At 41.9% G+C, this 23,959-nt stretch overlaps 1 protein-coding gene across 4 annotated transcripts in view; it reads left to right on the top strand.

Annotated features, from left to right (window-relative positions):
* Positions 1-1,310: 1,310 nt before the first annotated feature.
* Positions 1,311-23,959, top strand: part of LOC311112754 (uncharacterized protein) — a 31,016-nt gene continuing 8,367 nt past the window's right edge. The window contains exons 1-3 of one of the 4 annotated variants that reach the window (XM_084155889.1): positions 1,311-1,581; positions 6,394-6,846; positions 10,054-12,453. In XM_084155889.1, the coding sequence (XP_084012015.1) occupies positions 1,416-1,581; positions 6,394-6,846; positions 10,054-11,384 (1,950 nt within the window). In that variant the 5' untranslated portion in view covers positions 1,311-1,415 and the 3' untranslated portion in view covers positions 11,385-12,453. Of the gene's footprint in view, positions 1,582-6,393; positions 6,847-10,053; positions 12,454-19,897; positions 20,112-21,301; positions 21,761-23,959 lie in introns of those variants that run through there. The other 3 variants (XM_084155887.1, XM_084155886.1, XM_084155888.1) reach the window with 3 other exon arrangements.

Here is a 23,959-nt window from a genome sequence, read left to right as displayed (position 1 = left end):
TGGTAAATATGATGTTCGTATATACGGGCCCACTGAAAAACCACGCAGGGCAGCCAGAGAACTGAGCTTTTGTTATAAGTTCTTCTTTAAATACTCTGACAGAGATAGTTCCCGCTCCCTGCTGGGCCTGTCAGAATAGAGGCTAGGCGTGGTTTAAACTTACCCAGCCTATCGCTGGCGCTCAGGCTGGTCCCATCCCCTTGGCGCTCCACTGTTGTCAGGCGTTAGTTGTTATCTTTACAACTTGTCTCGAGTCAGCAACCTCAGACATAGTTTGTTCTTCTTCAGCTTTCAGTACTTTTCCACTCTAACTGTGCTCTATGTACCCATGTCCTTGGGCGGTTTAACAAAGAGGCAGTGTGTGTGTGTGTGTGAGTCACAAGTCTTATCTCAGCCTACCCCCTAACGGTTCCCCACATTAATCACAGCTTGTTATATTAAACAATCTATATCAGTACAGTACAAACCTATTATGTTTAATCATTAATGCTTTCTTATTAAGCTAACAGCACATCTAAAATATAAGAGAATAATTTCCCACAATAGATAAGCTCTCCTTCCCACCAGACTACCTGCAGGTGTCTCTCTCTGTCTCAGAAGAGGAGGTTGACTGTGGGAAAAGCTTAAATCGCAAGAAGCACCTAACTGAACATAGACTCACACAGGAGATAAACAACATGGCTGCTCAGTCTGTGGTAAAAGATTCACTCAGAAGACTCATCTGCTGAAGCATATGGATAATATCCACAAAGAGAGGAAAGAAGAAAGATCATCTTCAGTCAGGAGATGGGAATAACAAGGCAGGATGTGGACAACACTCTTAGGAAAGGAGAGCAACTCCAGACCATTCATACTGTGGGTCTCAGATAAATAGATCTCTGATGGATTTAATGTCATAAAACATTGTATGTAAATAAAGTTTGATTTGATTTGAATTATTAGGTAACGATCAAACAGTACAAAGTATTGTAGGAAATTCACAGGTCTTCATTTGAACAGGAATATCTAGTCATTTGATTTATCAGGCTGATGTAATTGATACAGGAAATGAAAAACGATTCCAATGCTGCTCATTCGTGACGTTGATTTAATCTTGTATGGAGTAATGATAAACAGTTGACTCCTGATGAATAATTGATTCTCCCAGATCATCCTATAGTAATGATAACCACTGTTTATCTACATGTAGTCATCGTTTTCCTTTACTACTGGTCTGTAGGCTGCCTTGCACAGTAAACTCCCATCCAGCTGGCGGCGCTGTTGGGGTTCGTCACCAACTACTAGAACAAAGGATGTCCTTAGATTCCTTCACTAGAACACGGAAGTAGGATTGGTAACGAGTTTTTTTTTGTGTGGCTTAAAGAAAGACATACTGACTAAGTTAAATAGGCTACTCAGCTCTCATTTTACTGAAAATGTCTAAACAACAGTTGTTGCGTGTGTTTTTAAATGAGCGTTTAACGGTGGCTGCTGTGGAGATTTTCGGGGCAGTTGAGAAAACGGTAGTGGAGTACCAGGAGGAGAATGATCAGCTACGGAGAATGCTGCGTTTGACTCCGGAGATACAACTATGTAGAATAGGTTCGTATGTAGATACTGATAGCTAGCTATAGTTCCACTTTATTGATGAACTGTTAACTGATCACGTCTTCATACATTTTGAAGAAGTTGTTTTTAAACTTACCGTGTATGGATAAAAATATTGTCCTAAAAACAGGAAGTGATTTTAATATATAATTCAAAAATATTTAAACTTTAGTAATAAATAGCTTCTCCAATTACTGAGAAGTAATTGAAAATGGATTCTAGTTTTTAATTATTGAATTGGAATTATAGTTTACCTAGCCTTGAATTTACTGGCTTATAAATTCAAATTGACCCCAACCCTGATGTCTGAAGCCTGTATAGAACCCCACAGTGGAGGTGTCATAATACCCATAAAACCTAGCGGTCAAACAGGGAAATGGTTCCAATCGTTTTTCCACCATTGGAGACGGTTTCGTGTAGGCTTACCCTAGCGTGACGTTTTGATAACCATGTAAATCTCTCTCATAGAAGGTGACTTTTAGCAATATATTCGGCATTGGCGGTTGATGCCAATGTAACATTGCTAGGTTTAGGCTACTACATGATACTCACATGTTCCCTATACCCATCATGAGGTTGCTACAAACTAGCCCATGAATGAAAGTTTACAACATAGATGCACAGGTTGAGAAACATTTGAGTAATCAAGGTGACAGACAGCGACACATTTAATACCGCCTTGCACACTCTTGCCTGCATCTAGCGGATCTAGGTTGTAATCATTAGTCCAACAGTTGCAAACAAGTGTTTCTATTGGACAAATTCAGGTATGTTTATTCCCATTCCGTTTGCTTCTGTTTAATAAAGTTTTTCAACAGAATCGGTGGAATGAATACACCCCTGATCACACGCAAACACAGTTCACTTTCATAGCAGCCACATACAAACAGTATGACCACTTTGAATATTGTAGCTATAATTCCTTCTCACATTTACATGCTCTCCTCCTCTCACCTTTTCCCTTCAGTGCACAACACATCAGCTGTCTCTGACCAGGCGAAAAAATCTTTACAAGCAACACCTTCATATCATAACCGCTACACACATCCTACATCGTTGTAACCGTTATTAGCTAACGTCATAGTCAGCAAAAAAATCTTTCCAATCCGAACCTTCATATATACAGTGGGGAGAACAAGTATTTGATACACTGCCGATTTTGCAGGTTTTCCTACTTACAAAGCATGTAGAGGTCTGTAATTTTTATCATAGGTACACTTCAACCGCGAGAGACGGAATCTAAAACAAAAATCCAGAAAATCACATTGTATGATTTTTAAGTAATTAATTTGCATTTTATTGCATGACATAAGTATTTGATACATCAGAAAAGCAAAACTTAAAATTTGGTACAGAAACCTTTGTTTGCAATTACAGAGATCATACGTTTCCTGTAGGTCTTGACCAGGTTTGCACACACTGCAGCAGGGATTTTGGCCCACTCCTCCATACAGACCTTCTCTAGATCCTTCAGGTTTCGGGGCTGTCGCTGGGCAATATGGACTTTCAGCTCCCTCCAAAGATTTTCTATTTGGTTCAGGTCTGGAGACTGGCTAGGCCACTCCAGGACCTTGAGATGCTTCTTACGGAGCCACTCCTTAGTTGCCCTGGCTGTGTGGTTCGAGTCGTTGTCATGCTGGAAGACCAAACCACGACCCATCTTCAATGCTCTTACTGAGGGAAGGAGGTTGTTGGCCAAGATCTCGCGATACATGGCCCCATCCATCCTCCCTTCAATACGGTGCAGTCGTCCTGTCCCCTTTGCAGAAAAGCATCCCCAAAGAATGATGTTTCCACCTCCATGCTTCACAGTTGGGATGGTGTTCTTGGGGTTGTACTCATCCTTCTTCTTCCTCCAAACACAGCGAGTGGAGTTTAGACCAAAAAGCTCTATTTTTGTCTCATCAGACCACATGACCTTCTCCCATTCCTCCTCTGGATCATCCAAATGGTCATTGGAAAACTTCAGACGGGCCTGGACATGCGCTGGCTTGAGCAGGGGGACCTTGCGTGCGCTGCAGGATTTTAATCCATGACGGCGTAGTGTGTTACTAATGGTTTTCTTTGAGACTGTGGTCCCAGCTCTCTTCAGGTCATTGACCAGGTCCTGCCGTGTAGTTCTGGGCTGATCCCTCACCTTCCTCATGATTATTGATGCCCCACGAGGTGAGATCTTGCATGGAGCCCCAGAACGAGGGTGATTGACCGTCATCTTGAACTTCTTCCATTTTCTAATAATTGCACCAACAGTTGTTGCCTTCTCACCAAGCTGCTTGCCTATTGTCCTGTAGCCCATCCCAGGCTTGTGCAGGTCTACAATTTTATCCCTGATGTCCTTACACAGCTCTCTGGTCTTGGCCATTGTGGAGAGGTTGGAGTCTGTTTGATTGAGTGTGTGGACAGGTGTATTTTATACAGGTAACGAGTTCAAACAGGTGCAGTTAATACAGGTAATGAGTGGAGAACAGGAGGGCTTCTTTAAGAAAAACTAACAGGTCTGTGAGAGCCGGAATTCTTACTGGTTGGTAGGTGATCAAATACTTATATCATGCAATAAAATGCAAATTAATTACTTAAAAATCATACAATGTGATTTTCTGGATTTTTGTTTTAGATTCCGTCTCTCACAGTTAAAGTGTACCTATGATAAAAATTACAGACCTCTACATGCTTTGTAAGTAGGAAAACCTGCAAAATCGGCAGTGTATCAAATACTTGTTCTCCCCACTGCATATATATATATATATATATATATATATATATCTATATATATATTTTTTTTTTGTCATTTAGCAGACGCTCTTATCCATAGCGACTTACAGTTTTTTTAGTGAGTGTATACATTTTCATACTGGCCCCCCGTGGAAAACGAACCCACAACCCTGGCGTTGCAAACGCCATGCTCTACCAACAAATCTTTACAAGCCTTCATATCATAACCACTAACCGTTACACACAGCCTACATCGTTGTAACCATTATTAGCTAACGTCATAGTCAGCATAGCTACTAGAACTAACACGTTAGTAAAACCTCTACAATCATGCAGTACAGTGTAGTCAGCAAGCAGTTTAGCGGTTACACCGGTGGGCCCTGGTGGCAATAAATTAATACAACCAAAAGCTTACCTTGACTTGGAAGAGTTCAGTGTTGGATAGCCATAGCCAGCTAGCTAACATAGCATCCATATCTGTTTGAGCCGGGTGTTTGAGTTGGATAAACTAGCTAGCTCTCTCTCCTCCATTTTTGAAGAAATTACTTTTTTCAAACTGTTCAACTATTGTCTTTCTCTCTTTGAGTCAACTACTCACCACATCTTATGCACTGCAGTGCTAGCTAGCTGTAGCTTATGCTTTCAGTACTAGATTAATTATCCGATCCTATGATTGTGTGGACAACATGTTAGTTCATGCTGCAAGAGCTCTGATAGGTTGGAGGATGTCGTCCGGAAGTTGTCATAATTACTGTGTAAGTCTATTGAAGAGGGTGAGAACCATGAACCTCCTAGGTTTTGTATTGAAGTCAATGTACCCAGAGGAGGACAGAAACTAGCTGTCCTCCGGCTACACCATGGTGCTACCCTACAGAGTGCTGCTGAGGCTACTGTAGACTTTCATTGCAAAACAGTGTGTTTAATCAATTATTTGGTGACGTGAATGTATTTAGTATAGTTTTATCTAAAAAGGTTAACTTTGTAAATGTTTCACTATTTTATTTTTAGCATTTCATTTTGGGGGGTTAAATACAGGCGAATATATTGATAAAAGTCACCTTGTCCTAGAGAGATTTACACAGTTATCAAAACGTCACGCCAGGGTAAGCCTACATGAAACACAGTCCTTATTTTAAGTCATTGTAAAATCCCTTATGGGAAAAATGAATGGTGGAAAAACGATTAGAACCATTTCCCTGTTTGACCATTAGGTTTTATGGGTATTATGACTCATAATGTGGTAATTTGGTATTTTATTAGGATTCCCATTAGCTGTTGCAAAAGCAGCAGCTACTCTTCCTGGGGTCCACACAAAACATGACATAATACAGAACATTAATAGACAAGAACAGCTCAAGGACAGAACTACATAAATGTTTAAAAAGGGCACAAGTAGTGATATGACGACTGTTTGATACAGGATTCATTAATGTAGGTACAACTCCTAAGCTGCATGTGGGAGAGAGGACAAGGACACGCCATGTGTTTATAGAAGTCACTGGTGAATGAGGGTCGGTGATAGATTGGGGGCCACTTGGGATAATCTTATAAGGTAAACGTGATGGACTGGCCTGGCTAGGGTGACACACAATCCCAAGTATGTGGATGCTATTGTAGTAGATGAGTGACAGTCAATAATGGTTGGCAACTGTTTGGGACAGAAGCAGCTCGGAGAGCATTAAATAAACTTGAGAGATTTTCTATGGAAGTCATTCATATGACAAGAGGCTACGTCCGTACCGCCTGTCATTGAATCCAGTACTGTTACCATTAAATAGTGACTGAATCAAATCTCCATCTAAGTGTCGACTACTCTCTTGCATCCTGAACTTCTCGATACCAGAAACTCATCATAACACGTAGCCTAAATATCAGTACATGCACACAACATATCTAAGTCAAATAGGGGAGAGGCGTTGTGCCGTGAGGTGTTGCTTTATCAGTTTTATTTAAATCAGGTTTGCTGTTTATTTGAGCTGTATGAGATGGAACAGAGTTCCATGCAACAATGGCTCTATATAATACTGGACGCTTTCTGGAATTAGTTCTGGATTTGGGGACTGTGGTAACCTCTGCTCCTCTCCTTCCCTCCAGACTCCCTGCAGCTCTCTGTCTCTGAAGAGGAGGTTCCCCCTGAGCAGCAGCACTGTGAGCAGGAGTGGAGCCCCAGTCTGGGGCAGGAGGACCCAAAGCCCACACAGATTAAAGAGGAACAGGAGGAACTCAGTATCAGTCAGGAGGAAGAGCAGCTTCAAGGGCTGGAGGCTGATATCATAGAGTTCATATTCACTCCTCCCTGTGTGAAAAGTGAATGTGATCTGGAGGACCCACTTCAAGAAGCCATACTAGCTGAACACCCAACTCTCAGTCCACTGAAAATCTCTAAACTACAGTTGTTTCGAGAGTTTTTAAATGAGCGTTTAACGGCGTTTGCTGCTGTGGAGATTTCCGGGGCATTTGCGAAAACATTAGCGGAGTACCAGGAGGAGAATGATCGACTACGGAGACTGCTGCGGATCTCACCGGAGATAAAACTATGTAGAATAGGTTTGTATGTAGATCTTCTGATATCTTCATACAGTTCTACTCAATTAATATGTTTTTATTTACTTTTACTGTACATGGATAAAGACGTGTCTGTGTCACGAAAACCAGGAAGTTATTTGAATGTATGAAAATAGGTTCTAGAATTTACTGACTTGAGAAACAGAAGAGAAAAAAAAGATACACATTTCTTTAATTTTGGCTTTCGGTCATTCAACCTTCATCAGAGCAAATCTCCTCAAACAGTAGGAAAGATAAAGCCACTAACGCTGCGTTTATTGAGACCAATTCTGATAGTTTTTCTCCACGAATTGTTCTTTTGACCGATCACATCAGATCTTTTCGCATCAGATAATTTTTTTGTGCTGATCTGATTGGTCAAATGACCAATTAATGGGGAAAATATCAGACTTGGGCAGCCTTAGCGAGCCAGAGATAATTACAGACACCTGTATTCAGACCGCTTGACTTTTTCCACATTTTGTTACGTTACAGCCTTATTCTAAAATTGATGAAATTGTTTGTTTCCTCATCAATCTACACACAATACCCCATAATGACAAAGCAAAAACAGTTTTTTTGATTTAGAAGTTATAAAAACGGAAATATTACATTTATATAAGTATTCAGACCCTTTACTCAGTACTTTGTTGAAGCACCTTTGGCAGCGATTACAGCCTTGAGTCTTCTTGGGTATGACGCTACAAGCTTGGCACACCTGTATTTGGGGAGTTTCTCCCATTCTTCTCTGCAGATCCTCTCAAGATCTGTCAGGTTGGATGGGGAGCTTCGCTGCACAGCTATTTTCAGGTCTCTCCAGAGATGTTAGATAGGGTTCAAGTCCGGGCTCTGGCTGGGCCACTCAAGGACATTCAGAGACTTGTCCCGAAGCCATTCCTGCATTGTCTTGGCTGTGTGCTTAGGGTCGTTGTCCTGTTGGAAGGTGAACCTTCGCCTCAGTCTGAGGTCCTGAGTGCTCTGGAGCAGGTTTTCATCAAGGATCTCTCTGTACTTCAAATCAAATTTAATTGGTTACATACACCTATTTAGCAAATGTTATTGCGGGTGTAGCGAAATGCTTATGTTCCTAGTGCCAACAGTGCAGTAGTATCTAACAATTCACAACAATACACAAATCTAAAAAGTAAAAGAATGAGATGAGTAAAGCACTATGTAAACATTATTAAAGTGGCCAGTGTTCCATTATTAAAGTGGCCAGTGATTCCATGTCTATGTATATAGGGTAGCAGCCTCTAAGGTGAAGGGTTGAGTAACCCGGGTGGTAACTGGCTAGTGATGGCTATTTAACAGTCTGATGGCCTTGAGATAGAAGCTCTTTTTCAGTCTCTCTGTCCCTGTTTTGATGCACCTGTACTGACCTCGCCTTCTGGATGATAATGGGGTAAACAGGCCGTGGCTCAGGTGGTTGATGTCCTTGATGATCCTTTTGGCCTTCCTGTGACATCGGGTGCTGTAGGTGTCCTGGAGGGCAGGCAGTTTGCCCCCGGTGATGCGTTGGGCAGTCCGCACCACCCTCTGGAAAGCCTTTCGGTTGCGGGCGGTGCAGTTGCCGTACCAGGCGGTGAAACAGCCTGTCAGGATGCTCTCAATTGTGCATCTGTAAAGGTTTCCGAGGGTCTTAGGGGCCAAGCCGAAATCCTTCAGCCTCCTGAGGCTATTGCGCCTTCTTCACCACCCTGTCTGTGTGGGTGGACCATTTCAGATTGTCAGTGATGTGTACGCCGAGGAACTCTCCACTGCGGTCCCGTCGATGTGGATAGGGGCGTGCTCCCTCTGCTGTTTCCTGAAGTCCACGATCATCTCCTTCGTTTTGTTGACGTTGAGGGAGGGGTTATTTGCCTAGCACCATGCCAACAGGGCCCTCACCTCCTCCCTGTAGGCCGTCTCGTCATTGTTGGTAATCAGGCCTACTACTGTTGTGTCGTCTGCAAACTTGATGATTGAGTTGGAGGCCTAAAGTATGTATGCAGCAGAGTTGTCTCCTCCTCTTGGTGCCACTTCCACCTGGAATTGAAGAGAAGACACACTGAGAGCACCGGACAAAGTGACAAGCAACAAGATCATTTTCGTCCTTGCTACATCTCTGTTTCAAGCATCTGGATGTCTGGCCCACGTACATGTTGTCACAAACACAGCGTAGGATGTAAATCACATGTCATGTGACCACGCCTTTAACACTATATTTTTTCCAGACCTAGGGTGTCGGAACTCTGAGGTTTTATATAGCTAGGTAACCTCTGGATCAAGGCTGTATAGCTAGGTAACCTCTGGATCAAGGCTGTATAGCTAGGTAACCTCTGGATCAAGGCTGTATAGCTAGGTAACCTCTGGATCAAGGCTGTATAGCTAGGTAACCTCTGGATCAAGGCTGTATAGCTAGGTAACCTCTGGATCAAGGCTGTATAGCTAGGTAACCTCTGGATCAAGGCTGTATAGCTAGGTAACCTCTGGATCAAGGCTGTATAGCTAGGTAACCTCTGGATCAAGGCTGTATAGCTAGGTAACCTCTGTATCAAGGCTGTATAGCTAGGTAACCTCTGGATCAAGGCTGTATAGCTAGGTAACCTCTGGATCAAGGCTGTATAGCTAGGTAACCTCTGGATCAAGGCTGTATAGCTAGGTAACCTCTGGATCAAGGCTGTATAGCTAGGTAACCTCTGGATCAAGGCTGTATAGCTAGGTAACCTCTGGATCAAGGCTGTATAGCTAGGTAACCTCTGGATCAAGGCTGTATAGCTAGGTAACCTCTGGATCAAGGCTGTATAGCTAGGTAACCTCTGGGTCAAGGCTGTATAGCTAGGTAACCTCTGGATCAAGGCTGTATAGCTAGGTAACCTCTGGGTCAAGGCTGTATAGCTAGGTAACCTCTGGATCAAGGCTGTATAGCTAGGTAACCTCTGGATCAAGGCTGTATAGCTAGGTAACCTCTGGATCAAGGCTGTATAGCTAGGTAACCTCTGGATCTAGGCTGTATAGCTAGGTAACCTCTGGATCAAGGCTGTATAGCTAGGTAACCTCTGGGTCAAGGCTGTATAGCTAGGTAACCTCTGGATCAAGGCTGTATAGCTAGGTAACCTCTGGATCAAGGCTGTATAGCTAGGTAACCTCTGGATCAAGGCTGTATAGCTAGGTAACCTCTGGATCAAGGCTGTATAGCTAGGTAACCTCTGCTCCTCTCCTTCCCTCCAGACTCCCTGCAGCTCTCTGTCTCTGAAGAGGAGGTTCCCCCTGAGCAGAAGCACTGTGAGCAGGAGTGGAGCCCCAGTCTGGGGCAGGAGGACCCAGAGCCCACACAGATTAAAGAGGAACAGGAGGAACTCAGGATCAGTCAGGAGGAAGAGCAGCTTCAAGGGCTGGATGCTGATATCATAGAGTTCAAATTTATACCTTCCTGTGTGAAAAGTGAATGTGATCAGGAGGACCCACTTCGGTCCTTGACTCTTCCCCAAACCCAGACTGTGGAGAACAGAGAGAGTGACTCTAAACCAGTGGATCTCAAACCTTTTGGCACTGTGACCCACCTAAAGGGTCTCTACATTCCCTGTGACCCTCCAGATAATCAAAACAATGCTTCCAGCCACAGCTCAGCCGTAAGCAGCTTAACATTGGATCGAAACCCACCAATGGGTGAACACAGTTTCAAACCCAGCACCAAGTCTAGAAATACTCACTGCTGCTGTGACTGTGGTGAAACGTTTGCCCTGAAAGATGACCTGCAGAGGCATGTGACCCTCACCAAGAAGAGACTCGGTGAATGCCACTTCTGCAAAAAACTCTACAACTCCACCTGTAAACTGAAGGCCCACGTCAAACTCTGTCAAGGTGGGAATCCCTGCACCTGCCCTGTTTGTGGAAAGACCTTCAAATACAAAGGAGTTCTGTCCAAGCACATGATGATTCACACAGGAGATAAACCATTTAGCTGTGGTGACTGTGGGAAAAGCTTCAAACGGAAGGTGAGCCTAACTGAACATAAACTGACTCACACAGGAGAGAAACCATTTAGCTGTGGTGACTGCGGGAAAAGCTTCAATCGGAAGGGGCACCTAACCCTGCACAAGCTGACTCACACAGGAGAGAAACCATTTAGCTGTGGTGACTGTGGGAAAAGCTACAATCGGAAAGGGCACCTAACCCTGCACAAGCTGACTCACACAGGAGAGAAACCATTTAGCTGTGGTGACTGCGGGAAAAGCTTCAATCGGAAAGGGCACCTAACCATGCACAAACTGACTCACACAGGAGAGAGACCATTTAGCTGTGGTGACTGCGGGAAAAGCTTCAATCGGAAAGAGCACCTAACCCTGCACAAACTGACTCACACAGGAGAGAAACCATTTAGCTGTGGTGACTGCGGGAAAAGCTTCAATCAGAAGGGGGACCTAAGGAGGCACAAATTGATTCACACAGGAGAGAAACCACATGGCTGCTCATTCTGTGGTAAAAGATTCACTCAGAAGACTAATCTTCTGAATCATGTGGATAAAATTCACAAAGAAAGAACACAGGACAGAAACTGAAAGAGGAAAGAACATTAGGACAAAGAGATTATATTCACTTACCTGACAGACAAAGGCAGGATGTGGACAAATCTCTTAGGAAGCAACAGCGATATGGCCCTCATCAAATATGCAGACGACATGGCTCTGGTTGCTTGCCTGGAGGACAAGTCCATCTCAAGCTACTACCAGTCCATTTACTGCCTCTTGACGTGGTTTGACAATATCTTAGGAGCTCAGTCGGGGTCTCAACTTACTATTGAAAGTAAGAATAGTAGAATACACCAGGTGCAATTTAGACATTTGGTTGTGAGTCAGCAGTTTTTTTTTCTTATGTCAGTCACTGACAGTCAATCAATTAGCGATGTCAGCTAACAATTTTTAGATTGGAAGTTAGTCTAGCCAGCTATCTAAACTTAGTAGGAATCATGGCCGAATACCGACCGATAAGTGCGTTTTGTTTAGGTGCTAACTCTGTTTTAAGTGAACTACAGTGTTTTTTTTCTTTATCATTTCTTTATCATTTCTCTTGATAACTGCTTTCTCTGGTTTAGTGTACGCTGTCACATCAGTCCCAAGCCGTAGCAGCTGTCAGGAGTCACTGATCTTACAATGTGTTTTCTGTATTTTTATTAAGTGATCATCCTATATCACCACCCTGTTACTTATTATAACGATTTCCCCTCATTGTAGTTATCCATTTCCATTATCACTGGTCTGTACCTTAGTAAAACCCTGTAGAAAAGTCTGTCCTGCTCCCCTCCTCTCTACCCAACTTCCCCTCCCAGTCCCTTAAGTGGTCATGGGTAACTGCATATGGAGGACCAAACCTGCTGTAATTAGAATTAAATAAATAAATGCACACATAAATTGGTGATAAAGTCTATGATATGCTGCTGTGCCGCATTCGCACCATAAAAAAAACACAAAAAAGAACAGATGGAACATTGCTTGAAACAGGTGAACAGTTTTGGAACACCGAGCCATTGACTGCCTGCCTGAACCAGGTGGCTGTTACAAGTGGGTTGCTTTTGACAATAAGCAAATATGCATGCACTGAAATAAAAGTTCCCAGAAATGTTCCATACACACAAAAAGCTTATTTCTTTCAAACGATGTGCACAAATGTGTTTACATCCTTGTTAGTGAGCATTTCTCCTTTGTCAATATAATCCAAAGCTGCCTCCAACAATGTTTTAGAGAATTTGGCAGTGCGTACAACCGGCCTCACAACCGCAGATCACGTGTAACCACGCCAGCCCAGGACCTCCACATCCGGCTTCTTCACCTGCCGGATCGTCTGAGGGGGGTGCTGATGTGTAATCACATATTTGAAATATCATATGCCTACCTGTGTCTTTTGAAAATGATTTATTTGAGGCTATGTATTTTTTTCAGCCACTCACGGTACAGTTTTGAATAAGTCATACAAATAAGCATTGGATATTAAATGCTCCAGGAATTAAATATAATTTTAGTATTGTGCACATGCTAGGCAGAGATGGTAGGGGGATTCACAACTCATAATACACATATTTTGTCTGTGTAGAGTAAGATGACGTCTTCAACTAGTAGGCATAAACCACCTGAATATTGATATTCATTAGGTTTTCCTTGAAGATTGGATGATTTTGAGAAATTAATTGTTTATAAAAAAGAACATTTTCAATCACTTGGGAAACATAGGTCTGGGGTGGCCAACCCTCCTGGAGAGCTAGCAGGATTTTCTCCCAGACCTATTTTTAAAGAGCGAGTTCACCAAAATCACAAAATATAAAATGGTTGTGTCCTTACCTTTTTAAAGGCGGCAGTGGTTAAGAGTGTTAAAAGTGTTGTGCCAGTAACCGAAAGGTCTCTGGTTCTAATCCCCGAGCCGACTAGGTGAAAAATCTGTCGATGTACCCTTGAGCAAGGCACTTAACCCTAATTGCTCCTGTAAGTCGCTCTGGATAAGAGTGTCTGCTAAATGACTAAAATGTTAAAGCATTCTATGGACAAGCGGAGTCCATTCTAGGATTTGGTTACCCACTGCCATCAACCATTAATATTTAAATATCCTGTGTAGAGCCTTGGTGTAGTGGTGACAGTTCCCTGGCACGTGTAGCATGCAACTTTCCACCTTAGAACATAGATCAGGGTAGCCAACCCTCCTGGAGAGCAAGCAAGATTTTCCACAATGCCAAGAGTGCAAAGCTGTCGTCAAGGCAAGGTGTGGCTACTTTGAAGAATCTCAAATATATTTTGATTTGTTTAACACTTTTTTTTTTTATTACTACATGATTCCATACATTAACAGTCAAAAGTTTAGACAGGCTTACCCATTCCAGAGAATGAGTATGTGTGTCCAAACTTTTGACTGGTACTGTATGTTATTTCATAGTTTTGATGTCTTCACTATTATTCTACAATGTAGAAAATAGTAAAAATAAAGAAAAACCCTGGAAAGAGTAGGTGTGTCCAAACGTTTACTGGTACTGTATATCTGACCAAATTATGAAAGACAAGCATTGTAATTTTGAATTCTGTCAAGTGAGTGTGGAAGAGGTGTAAAAAGTATTGTTGTCTATCAACAATGACAAGCCCCGGGGTCTGACAACTTGGATGGAAAATTACTGAGGATAATATTGGACGATATTGCAACTCCTATTTGCCATATTTTCAATTTAAGCTTACTAGAAAGTGTGTTCCTTCAACAAAAAACAAAAAAAGTCAGTCCGCTACCTATAGTAAAGCCCCCTTTACTGGCTCAAATAACCGACCAATCAGCCTATTACCAACCCTTAGTAAACTTCTGAAAAAAATTGTGTTTGACCAGATAAAATGCTATTTTACAGTAAACAAATTGACAACAGACTTTCAGCACGCTTATAGAGAAGGACATTCAACAGGCACAGCACTTACACAAATGACTGATGATTGGCTGAGAGAAATTGATGATAAAAAGATTTTGGGAGCGGTTTTGTTAGACGTCAGTGCGGCTTTTGACATTATCGATCATAGTCTGCTGCTGGAAAAACGTATATGTTATGGCTTTACACCACCTGCTATAATGTGGATAAAGAGTTACCTGTCTAACAGAACACAGAGGGTGTTCTTTAATGGAAGCCTCTCCAACATCATCCAGGTAGAATCAGGAATTCCCCAGGGCAGCTGTCTAGGCCCCTTCCTTTTTTTCAGTCTTTACTAATGACATGCCACTGGCTTTAGTGTCTATATATGCGGATGACTCAACACCATACATGTCAGCTACTACAGAGACTGAAATGACTGCAACACTTAACAAAAAAACAGATACAAATACACCTAATGGAACAGCGGGACTGTGAAGCAACACAAACATAGACACATGCATACACATGGACTTTGTAATGTAGATTTGTGGTAGTGGTGGAGTAGGGGCCTGAGAGCACACAGTGTGTTGTGAGGTCTGTGAATGTATTGTAATGTTTTTAAAATTCTATAAACTGTCTTAATTTTGCTGGACCCCAGGAAGAGTAGCTGCTGCCTTGGGGATCCATAATAAATACAAATCCCTGCCTCCAACCTTCCCACTGTTTCAAGCATTTGCCTGTCTCCCAATCTCATTTCATTACCGTCAGAATAAAGTGACAAACCACCTAAAAAAAAAATGTATTCAATGTCATCGAATTTTGAGTGTACATTTAATGTTCAAAGCATCCTGAATGCAGCTAATTGTCCACCCTGGTCATAGGCCTAAGCCATGTCAAAATATGTAGAATTGCAGGAAATTAGCTTTAAAACAGTAAATTCTTCCTGGGGGACGACCCCCAGTCCCCTGTATAGGGATTGTGCCAGTGGCAGTGGCGATTTTAGCATGTAACTCTGGGTGGGGCTAACTCCCCCCAATTTTTTTAGATGCATGACAGCAAAGCCACTACACAACACAACACTAAACAATACATTAATAGCACTATAACGGTGACAAACGGTGCCAGACATTTTCTGGCCAATGGCATGTGAATGTTTATCCTTTTAAACTTGTAAAAGAGACCCTTAAACCCAGACTTGGAACACACACCCACTCCACTGAATAGCAGGCTAGTGATTGCTTTGCAGTGCTTGCAGTTAGCCACTGATTCCTTCCAAACCACTCATTGTTGAATTTGCTCCTCTGTCCTCCACTCGTTACCTGTATTAATGGCACCTGTTTGAACTTGTTGTCAGTATAAAAGACACCTGTCCACAGCCTTAAACAGTCACACTCCAAACTCCACTATGGCCAAGACCAAAGAGCTGTCAAAGGACACCAGAAACAAAATTGTAGACCTGCACCAGGCTGGGAAGACTGAATCTGCAATAGGTAAGCAGCTTGGTTTGAAGAAATCAACTGTGGGAGCAATTATTAGGAAATGGAAGACATACAAGACCACTGATAATCTCCCTCGATCTGGGGCTCCACGCAAGATTTCACCCCGTGGGGTCAAAATGATCACAAGAACGGTGAGCAAAAATCCCAGAACCACACGGGGGGACCTAGTGAATGACCTGCAGAGAGCTGGGACCAAAGTAACAAAGCCTACCATCAGTAACACACTACGCCGCCAGGGACTCAAATCCTGCAGTGCCAGACGTGTCCCCCTGCTTAAGCCAGTACATGCCCAGGCCCGTCTGAAGTTTGCTAGAGTGCATTTGGATGATCCAGAAGAGGATTGGGAGAATGTCATATGGTCAGATGAAACCAGGTTGGTAAAAACTCAACTCGTCGTGTTTGGAGGACAAAGAATGCTGAGTTGCATCCAAAGAACACCATACCTACTGTGAAGCATGGGGGTGGAAACATCATGCTTTGGGGCTGTTTTTCTGCAAAGGGACCAGGACGACTGATCCGTGTAAAGGAAAGAATGAATGGGGCCATGTATCGTGAGATTTTGAGTGAAAACCTCCTTCCATCAGCAAGGACATTGAAGATGAAACGTGGCTGGGTCTTTCAACATGACAATGATCCCAAACACACCGCCCGGGCAACGAAGGAGTGGCTTTGTAAGAAGCATTTCAAGGACCTGGAGTGGCCTAGCCAGTCTCCAGATCTCAACCCCATAGAAAATCTTTGGAGGGAGTTGAAAGTCCGTGTTGCCCAGCGACAGCCCCAAAACATCACTGCTCTAGAGGAGATCTGCATGGAGGAATGGGCCAAAATAACAGCAACAGTGTGTGAAAACCTTGTGAAGACTTACAGAAAACGTTTGACCAGTGTCATTGCCAACAAAGGGTATATAACAAAGTATTGAGAAACTTTTGTTATTGACCAAATACTTATTTTCCACCATAATTTGCAAATAAATTCATAACAAATCCTACAATGTGATTTTCTGGAAAAAAAATTCTCATTTTGTCTGTCATAGTTGACGTGTACCTATGATGAAAATTACAGGCCTCTCTCATCTTTTTAAGTGGGAGAACTTGCACAATTGGTGGCTGACTAAATACTTTTTTTCCCCACTGTATATTGCGATTCGATGCTGTGATTTGATGTTCCAAACATATTGCTCACCATATGTCTGCTGCAGAGAGACAAGAGAGAGCTTGAGAAAACAAGTTTTGATCAGCCATGGAAATGGAAGAAATATCACACAGTAAAAAGGCCTCTCTCATTACTTATTTCTGGCTTTCATTATTGCCGTGTTGCCATGCCAAGCTAGAATTTGTACATTCTATTGTCAGAAATGTGTAGAAGTGTAGAAAAAGAGGTCTATGAAGAGGGGTAGCGTTCTTTAAGATTCAGATTAGGCATAGATGCTTGTAATGTCCAACTGGTTTAGTCATGATGGTAACACTGACATAATAACATCATGACAGCCCTCCAAGTCAACACCTACGGTACCTCCTGTACACAGCAGGAGGTTAGTGGCACCTTAATTTGGGAGGACTGGCTCGTGGTAACGGCTAGAGCGGAACTAGTGGAATGGTATCAAATAAATTAAACACGTGGTTTCCATGTGTTTTATGCCATTCCATATGCTCCGTTCCAGCCATTATTATAAGCCGTCCTCCCCTCAGCAGACTCCACTGCTCCTATACATTACAATAACGGGGGGAGGTTAGCATTTCTGGAAGGTATGATATTTGTGCGGCTTTAACTTTCTCACTCATCATTATTCACGATTCATTCAGGAGTATACGTAATCATGATAGCATCCACATGAATCTGTAAGTGTTTAGAAACATTCTATTCTTCTTTACAATAAAAGATAGGAATATGGGACCAAATACTAAACTTTTGACTACTTTAATACACATGTAAGTGAATATGTCCCAATACTTTCGGTCCCCTAAAATGGGGGGAATATGTATAAAAAGGGCTGTAATTTCTAAATGGTTCACCCAATACTTTTTGGACATATTATTGGGACAAATTAATGTACATGTGTATTAAAGTAGTCAAAAGCTACTTAACCCACTACCCTGGCGTTTCAAGCGCCATGCTCTACCAATTGAGCTACAGAGGAATCATGTAGTAACCAAAAATTGTTAAACAAATCAAAATGTATTTTATATTTGAGATTCTTCAAAGTAGCCACCATTTGCCTTGATAACAGCTTTGCACACGCTTGGCATTCTCTTAACCAGCTTTAATCTGGAATGCTTTTCAAACAGTCTTGAAGAGCTTCTGCTAAATGATGTAAATGTAAACGTAAGGATTTCCCACATATGGACGGCTCGTATTAATGTCTGGAATGGAGTCAATGGAATGGCATCTACCACATCAAGTGGTTTCCATGTGGATGATACCACTCAATTGACTCCATTCCAGACATTATTATGAGCCGTCCTCCCCTAAGCAGCCTCCACTGGTATGTAGTACCCTTATTGGTCATAGTATGGATATAATTAATATGCTAAAAGTTCCCTGATGTTGTTCTATATTAGCCAAAATACGAAGTATACAAGCAGTGGACACTGTTTCTGTACTTTTTGGGCCCATAATGCAATTCTTCCAGAAATGGGCGTGGCTTCACAATGTTTTCAGATTTGAAGAAAATGGCGGAAAATATGCAGCCGAAGTCCGACGAGAGAAGATACAAATTCATTGCTTGAACAAATTATGACAAATGTTGAGCAATGTAATAAAGTAATTACTTTAAGAATAAGTTACGTTGGCTGACAATTTGTTAGCTACGCTATCCTTACGAACCACATAGCATATCATTACAGCGGTATGTGTACCGGTATGTTATCTACCTACCTACCGTTAGTTGGCTACTAATACATAAAACTTGCGAGTATATTAACTATATGCTAATTTACTAACTACCCAAAGTTTATTGACTTGATTATTCCTGTCATTTTTAGGGTGTGTTCGTAAATTTAATCTGGAGTGCCAGAGCGAATTCTTGATGCTCTGGCCGAGGGCGGCAGGTAGCTTTGTGGGTAAGAGCGTTGTGCCAGTAACGGCTGGCATTCTCTTGACTGGTTCTATTCCCCGAGCCGACTAGGTGAAAAATCTGTCGATGTGCCCTTAAGCAAGGCACTTAACCCTAATTGCTCATGTAAGTCGCTCTGGATAACGTTGGCTAGCTACTTCCAGACACAAATGAGAGAACACCTCACTCTGACCATTTCACTCGCCCTAGCAGAGCTGGTTAGGCTGTTTTCATGTTATCCAGAGCGTTGGTGAATGTAAATGCTAATGGCAAAAAATTGAATTAGGCTTTTTTGCCGACTTTGAACATTTTCAATCGGAAGGGGAACCTGAACTTGCACATATGGACTCACACAGGAGAGAAACAACATGGCTGCTCAGTCTGTGGTAAAAGATTCACTCAGAAGACTCATCTGCTGAAGCATGTGGATAATATCCACAAAGAGAGGAAAGAAGAAAGAACATCTTCAGTCAGGAGATGGGAATAACAAGGCAGGATGTGGACAACACTCTTAGGAAAGGAGAGCAACTCCAGACCATTCATACTGTGGGTCTCAGATAAATAGATCTCTGATGGATTTAATGTCGTAAAACATTGCATGTAAATAAAGTTTGATGTGATTTGAATTATTAGGTAATGATCAAACAGTACAGAGTATTGTAGGAAATTCACAGGTCTGCTGTTCAAATTCTGTTTAATTTTTCCCTTGATTTGAACAGGAATATCTGGTCATTTGATTTTGGTCAGGCTGATGTAATTGATACATTAAATGAAAAACAAAATCCAGAAAAGGTCTCCTTGTATTTGTCCAAGAGTATTTCTCATAAATTCTGACCGAATGCTGCTCATTCATGATGTTGATTTAATCTTGTATAGAGTAATGATAAACAGTTGACTCCTGATGAATAATTGATTCTCCCAGATCATCCTATAGTAATGATAACCACTGTTTATCTACATGTAGTCATCGTTTTCCTTTACTACTGGTCTGTAGGCAGCCTTGCACAGTAAACTCCCATCCAGCTGGCGGCGCTGTTGGGGTTCGTCACCAACTACTAGAACAAAGGATGTCCTTAGATTCCTTCACTAGAAGTAATATTGGTAACGAGTTAAAATAATATATAATCCGTTCCTTGTGTGGCGTAAGGAAAGAAATACTGACTAAGCTAAATAGGCTACCCAACTCTAATTTGACTGAAAATGTCTAAACTACAGTTGTTGCGTGTGTTTTTAAATGAGCGTTTAACGGTGGCTGCTGTGGAGATTTTCGGGGCAGTTGAGAAAACGGTAGTGGAGTACCAGGAGGAGAATGATCAGCTGCGGAGAATGCTGCGTTTGACTCCGGAGATACAACTATGTCGAATAGGTTCGTATGTAGAGACTGATAGCTAGCTATAGTTCCACTTTATTGATGAACTGTTAACTGATCACCACTTCATCCATTTTTAAGAAGTTGTTTTTAAACTTACCGTGCATGGATAAAACATTGTCCTAAAAACAGGAAGTGATTGTAATATATAATTCAAAAATGTATAAATTAAAATATTTAGTATAGTTTTATCTAAAAAGGATAACTTTTTTAATGTTTCACTATTTTTTATGAAATTCACTGAGGAGGATGGTCTTCCCCTTGCTCTGAGGAGCCTCCGCTGATATTCGGCTCTATTTACTCTGATTCGAAAATGCTAATTAGCATCAAAGTAGACATAATACAAAACTACAAATCCCTGCAAGCGCCTGCACGTCATCTCTTACTGACACCTTTGCGATCAGGTATTTTGTCCACAGAATTGTCCATTTAAAGAAATGTAAACAATTTATTCATTACTACATTTAGATAACATTAGATAGTTCATCCAGAGATTCTTTCCTTTGCCTCGATTCGGCAGTCTCGTCCAGATCATCATGGCGTTTGTAGTTCTTTATGATAGCCACATTAGGAGCTAATTAGCATTTCATTTTTTGGGGATGAATAGAAGTGAATATATTGATAAAAGTCACCTTGTCCTAGAGAGATTTACACAGTTATCAAAACGTCACGCCAGGGTAAGCGTACATGAAACACAGTCCTTATTTTAAGTCATTGTAAAATCCCTTATGGGAAAAATCATTTCCCTGTTTGACCGTTAGGTTTTGTGGGTATTATGACTCACACTGTTGTAATTTGGTATTTTATTAGGATTCCCATTAGCTGTTGCAAAAGCAGCAGCTACTCTTCCTGGGGTCCACACAAAACATGAAACATGACATAATACAGAACATTAATAGACAAGAACAGCTCAAGGACAGAAATACATAAATGTTTAAAAAAAGCACACGTAGCCTACATATCAATACATACACACAACATATCTAAGTCAAATAGGGGAGAGGCGTTGTGCCGTGAGGTGTTGCTTTATCAGTTTTATTTAAACCAGGTTTGCTGTTTATTTGAGCTGTATGAGATGGAACAGAGTTCCATGCAACAATGGCTCTATATAATACTGGACGCTTTCTGGAATTAGTTCTGGATTTGGGGACTGTGGTAACCTCTGCTCCCCCTCTCCTTCCCTCCAGACTCCCTGCAGCTCTCTCTCTCTGTCTCTGAAGAGGAGGTTCCCCCTGAGCAGCAGCACTGTGAGCAGGAGTGGAGCCCCAGTCTGGGGCAGGAGGACCCAGTGCCCATTCAGATTAAAGAGGAACAGGAGGAACTCAGGACCAGTCAGGAGGAAGAGCAGCTTCAAGGGCTGGAGGCTAATATCATAGAGTTCATATTCACTCCTCCTTGTGTGAAAAGTGAATGTGATCTGGAGGACCCGCTTCAAGAAGCCATACTAGCTGAATACCCAACTCTCAGTCGACTGAAAATGTCTAAACTACAGTTGTTTCGAGAGTTTTTAAATGAGCGTTTAACGGCGTTTGCTGCTGTGGAGATTTCCGGGGCATTTGCGAAAACAGTAGCGGTGTACCAGGAGGAGAATGATCGACTACGGAGACTGCTGCGGATCTCACCGGAGATAAAACTATGTAGAATAGGTTTGTATGTAGATCTTCTGATATCTTCATACAGTTCTACTCAATTAATATGTTTTTATTTACTTTTACTGTACATGGATAAAGACGTGTCTGTGTCACGAAAACCAGGAAGTTATTTGAATGTATGAAAATAGGTTCTAGAATTTACTGACTTAAGAAACAGGAAAAAAAAGAAACCGATTCAAATTTCTTTATTGGCTTTCGGTCATTCAACCTTCATCAGAGCAAATCTCTACAAACAGTGGGACAGATAAGGCCACTAACGCTGCGTTTATTCAGACCAATTCTGTTAGGTTTTTTTTTACTAATTGGTCTTTTGACCAATCACATCAGAATATTTTTTTGTGCTGATCTGATTGGTCAAATGACCAATGAATGGGAAAAAGATCAGACTTGGGCAGCCTTAGCAAGCCAGAGATAATTACACACACCTGTTGTAATCTAAAGTAAACCAAAGGGCCACTAGATGTCATATCAGAGAGAACAGTACATATAGATGTAATTCTACTAGAACAAGACACATGTACAAATAAAAAATGAGGGGTTTGTATAAGGAACCTATACTCTCCAACAGAGAGCAATACAAACTATCAGACTAAAATGAAAGGTCAACACATATATAACACTACAGTGCATTCGGAAAGTATTCAGACCGCTTGACTTATTCCACATTTTGTTACGTTACAGCCTTATTCTAAAATTGATTAAATCGTTTTTTTCCTCATCAATCTACACACAATACCCCATAATGACAAAGCAAAAACTGTTTAGATATTTTTACAAATGTATGTAAAACTGAAATATTACATTTGCTTAAGTATTCAGACCCTTTGCTCAGTACTTTGTTGAAGCACCTTTGGCAGCGATTACAGCCTCAAGTCTTCTTGGGTATGACAATACAAGCTTGGCACACCTGTATTTGGGGAGTTTCTCCCATTCTTCTCTGCAGATCCTCTCAAGGTCTGTCAGGTTGGGTGGGGAGCGTCGTTGCACAGCTATTTTCTGGTCTCTCCAGAGATGTTAGATTGGGTTCAAGTCTGGGCTCTGGTTGGGCCACTCAAGGACATTGAGACTTTTCCCGAAGCCATTCCTGCGTTGTCTTGGCTGTGTGCTTAGGGTCGTTGTCCTGTTGGAAGGTGAATCTTCGCCCCAGTCTGAGGTCCTGAGTGCTCTGGAGGAGGTTTTCATCAAGGATCTCTCTGTACTTCAAATAAAATGTAATTGGTTACATACACATATTTAGCAGATGTTATTGCGGGTGTAGCGAAATGCTTGTGTTCCTAGCTCCAACAGTGCAGTAGTATCTAACAATTCACAACAATACACAAATCTAAAAAGTAAAATAATGGAATTAAGAAATATATAAATATTAGGACGAGCAATGTCGGAGTGACATTGACTAAAATACAGTAGAATGCTGTACAGTGAGGGAAAAAAGTATTTGATTCCCTGCTGATTTTGTACGTTTGCCCACTGACAAAGACATGATCAGTCTATAATTTTAATGGTAGGTTTATTTGAACAGTGAGAGACAGAATAACACCAACAAAAATTCAGAAAAACACATTTCAATTTTTATAAATTGATTTGCATTTTAATGAGGGAAATAAGTATTTGACCCCTCTGCAAAACATTACTTAGTACTTGGTGGCAAAACCCTTGTTGGCAATCACAGAGGTCAGACGTTTCTTGTAGTTGGCCACCAGGTTTGCACACATCTCAGAAGGGATTTTGTCCCACTTCTCTTTGCAGATCTTCTCCAAGTCATTAAGGTTTCGAGGCTGACGTTTGGCAACTCGAACCTTCAGCTCCCTCCACAGATTTTCTATGGGATTAAGGTCTGGAAACTGGCTAGGCCACTCCAGGACCTTAATGTGCTTCTTCTTGAGCCACTCCTTTGTTGCCTTGGCCGTGTGTTTTGGGTCATTGTCATGCTGGAATACCCATCCACGACCCATTTTCAATGCCCTGGCTGAGGGAAGGAGGTTTCTCACCCAAGATTTGACGGTACATGGCCCCGTCCATCGTCCCTTTGATGCGGTGAAGTTGTCCTGTCCCCTTAGCAGAAAAACACCCCCAAAGCATAATGTTTCCACCTCCATGTTTGACGGTGGGGATGGTGTTCTTGGGGTCATAGGTAGCATTCCTCCTCCTCCAAACACGGCGAGTTGAGTTGATGCCAAAGAGCTCGATTTTGGT

This window comes from Coregonus lavaretus (assembly GCF_964263955.1).
Source record: "Coregonus lavaretus genome assembly, chromosome: 39".
In the NCBI taxonomy this organism is placed as follows: domain Eukaryota; kingdom Metazoa; phylum Chordata; class Actinopteri; order Salmoniformes; family Salmonidae; genus Coregonus; species Coregonus lavaretus.
The sequence above is the reverse complement of the archived record's forward strand: the minus strand, read 5'-3'. Positions and strand labels throughout refer to the sequence as shown.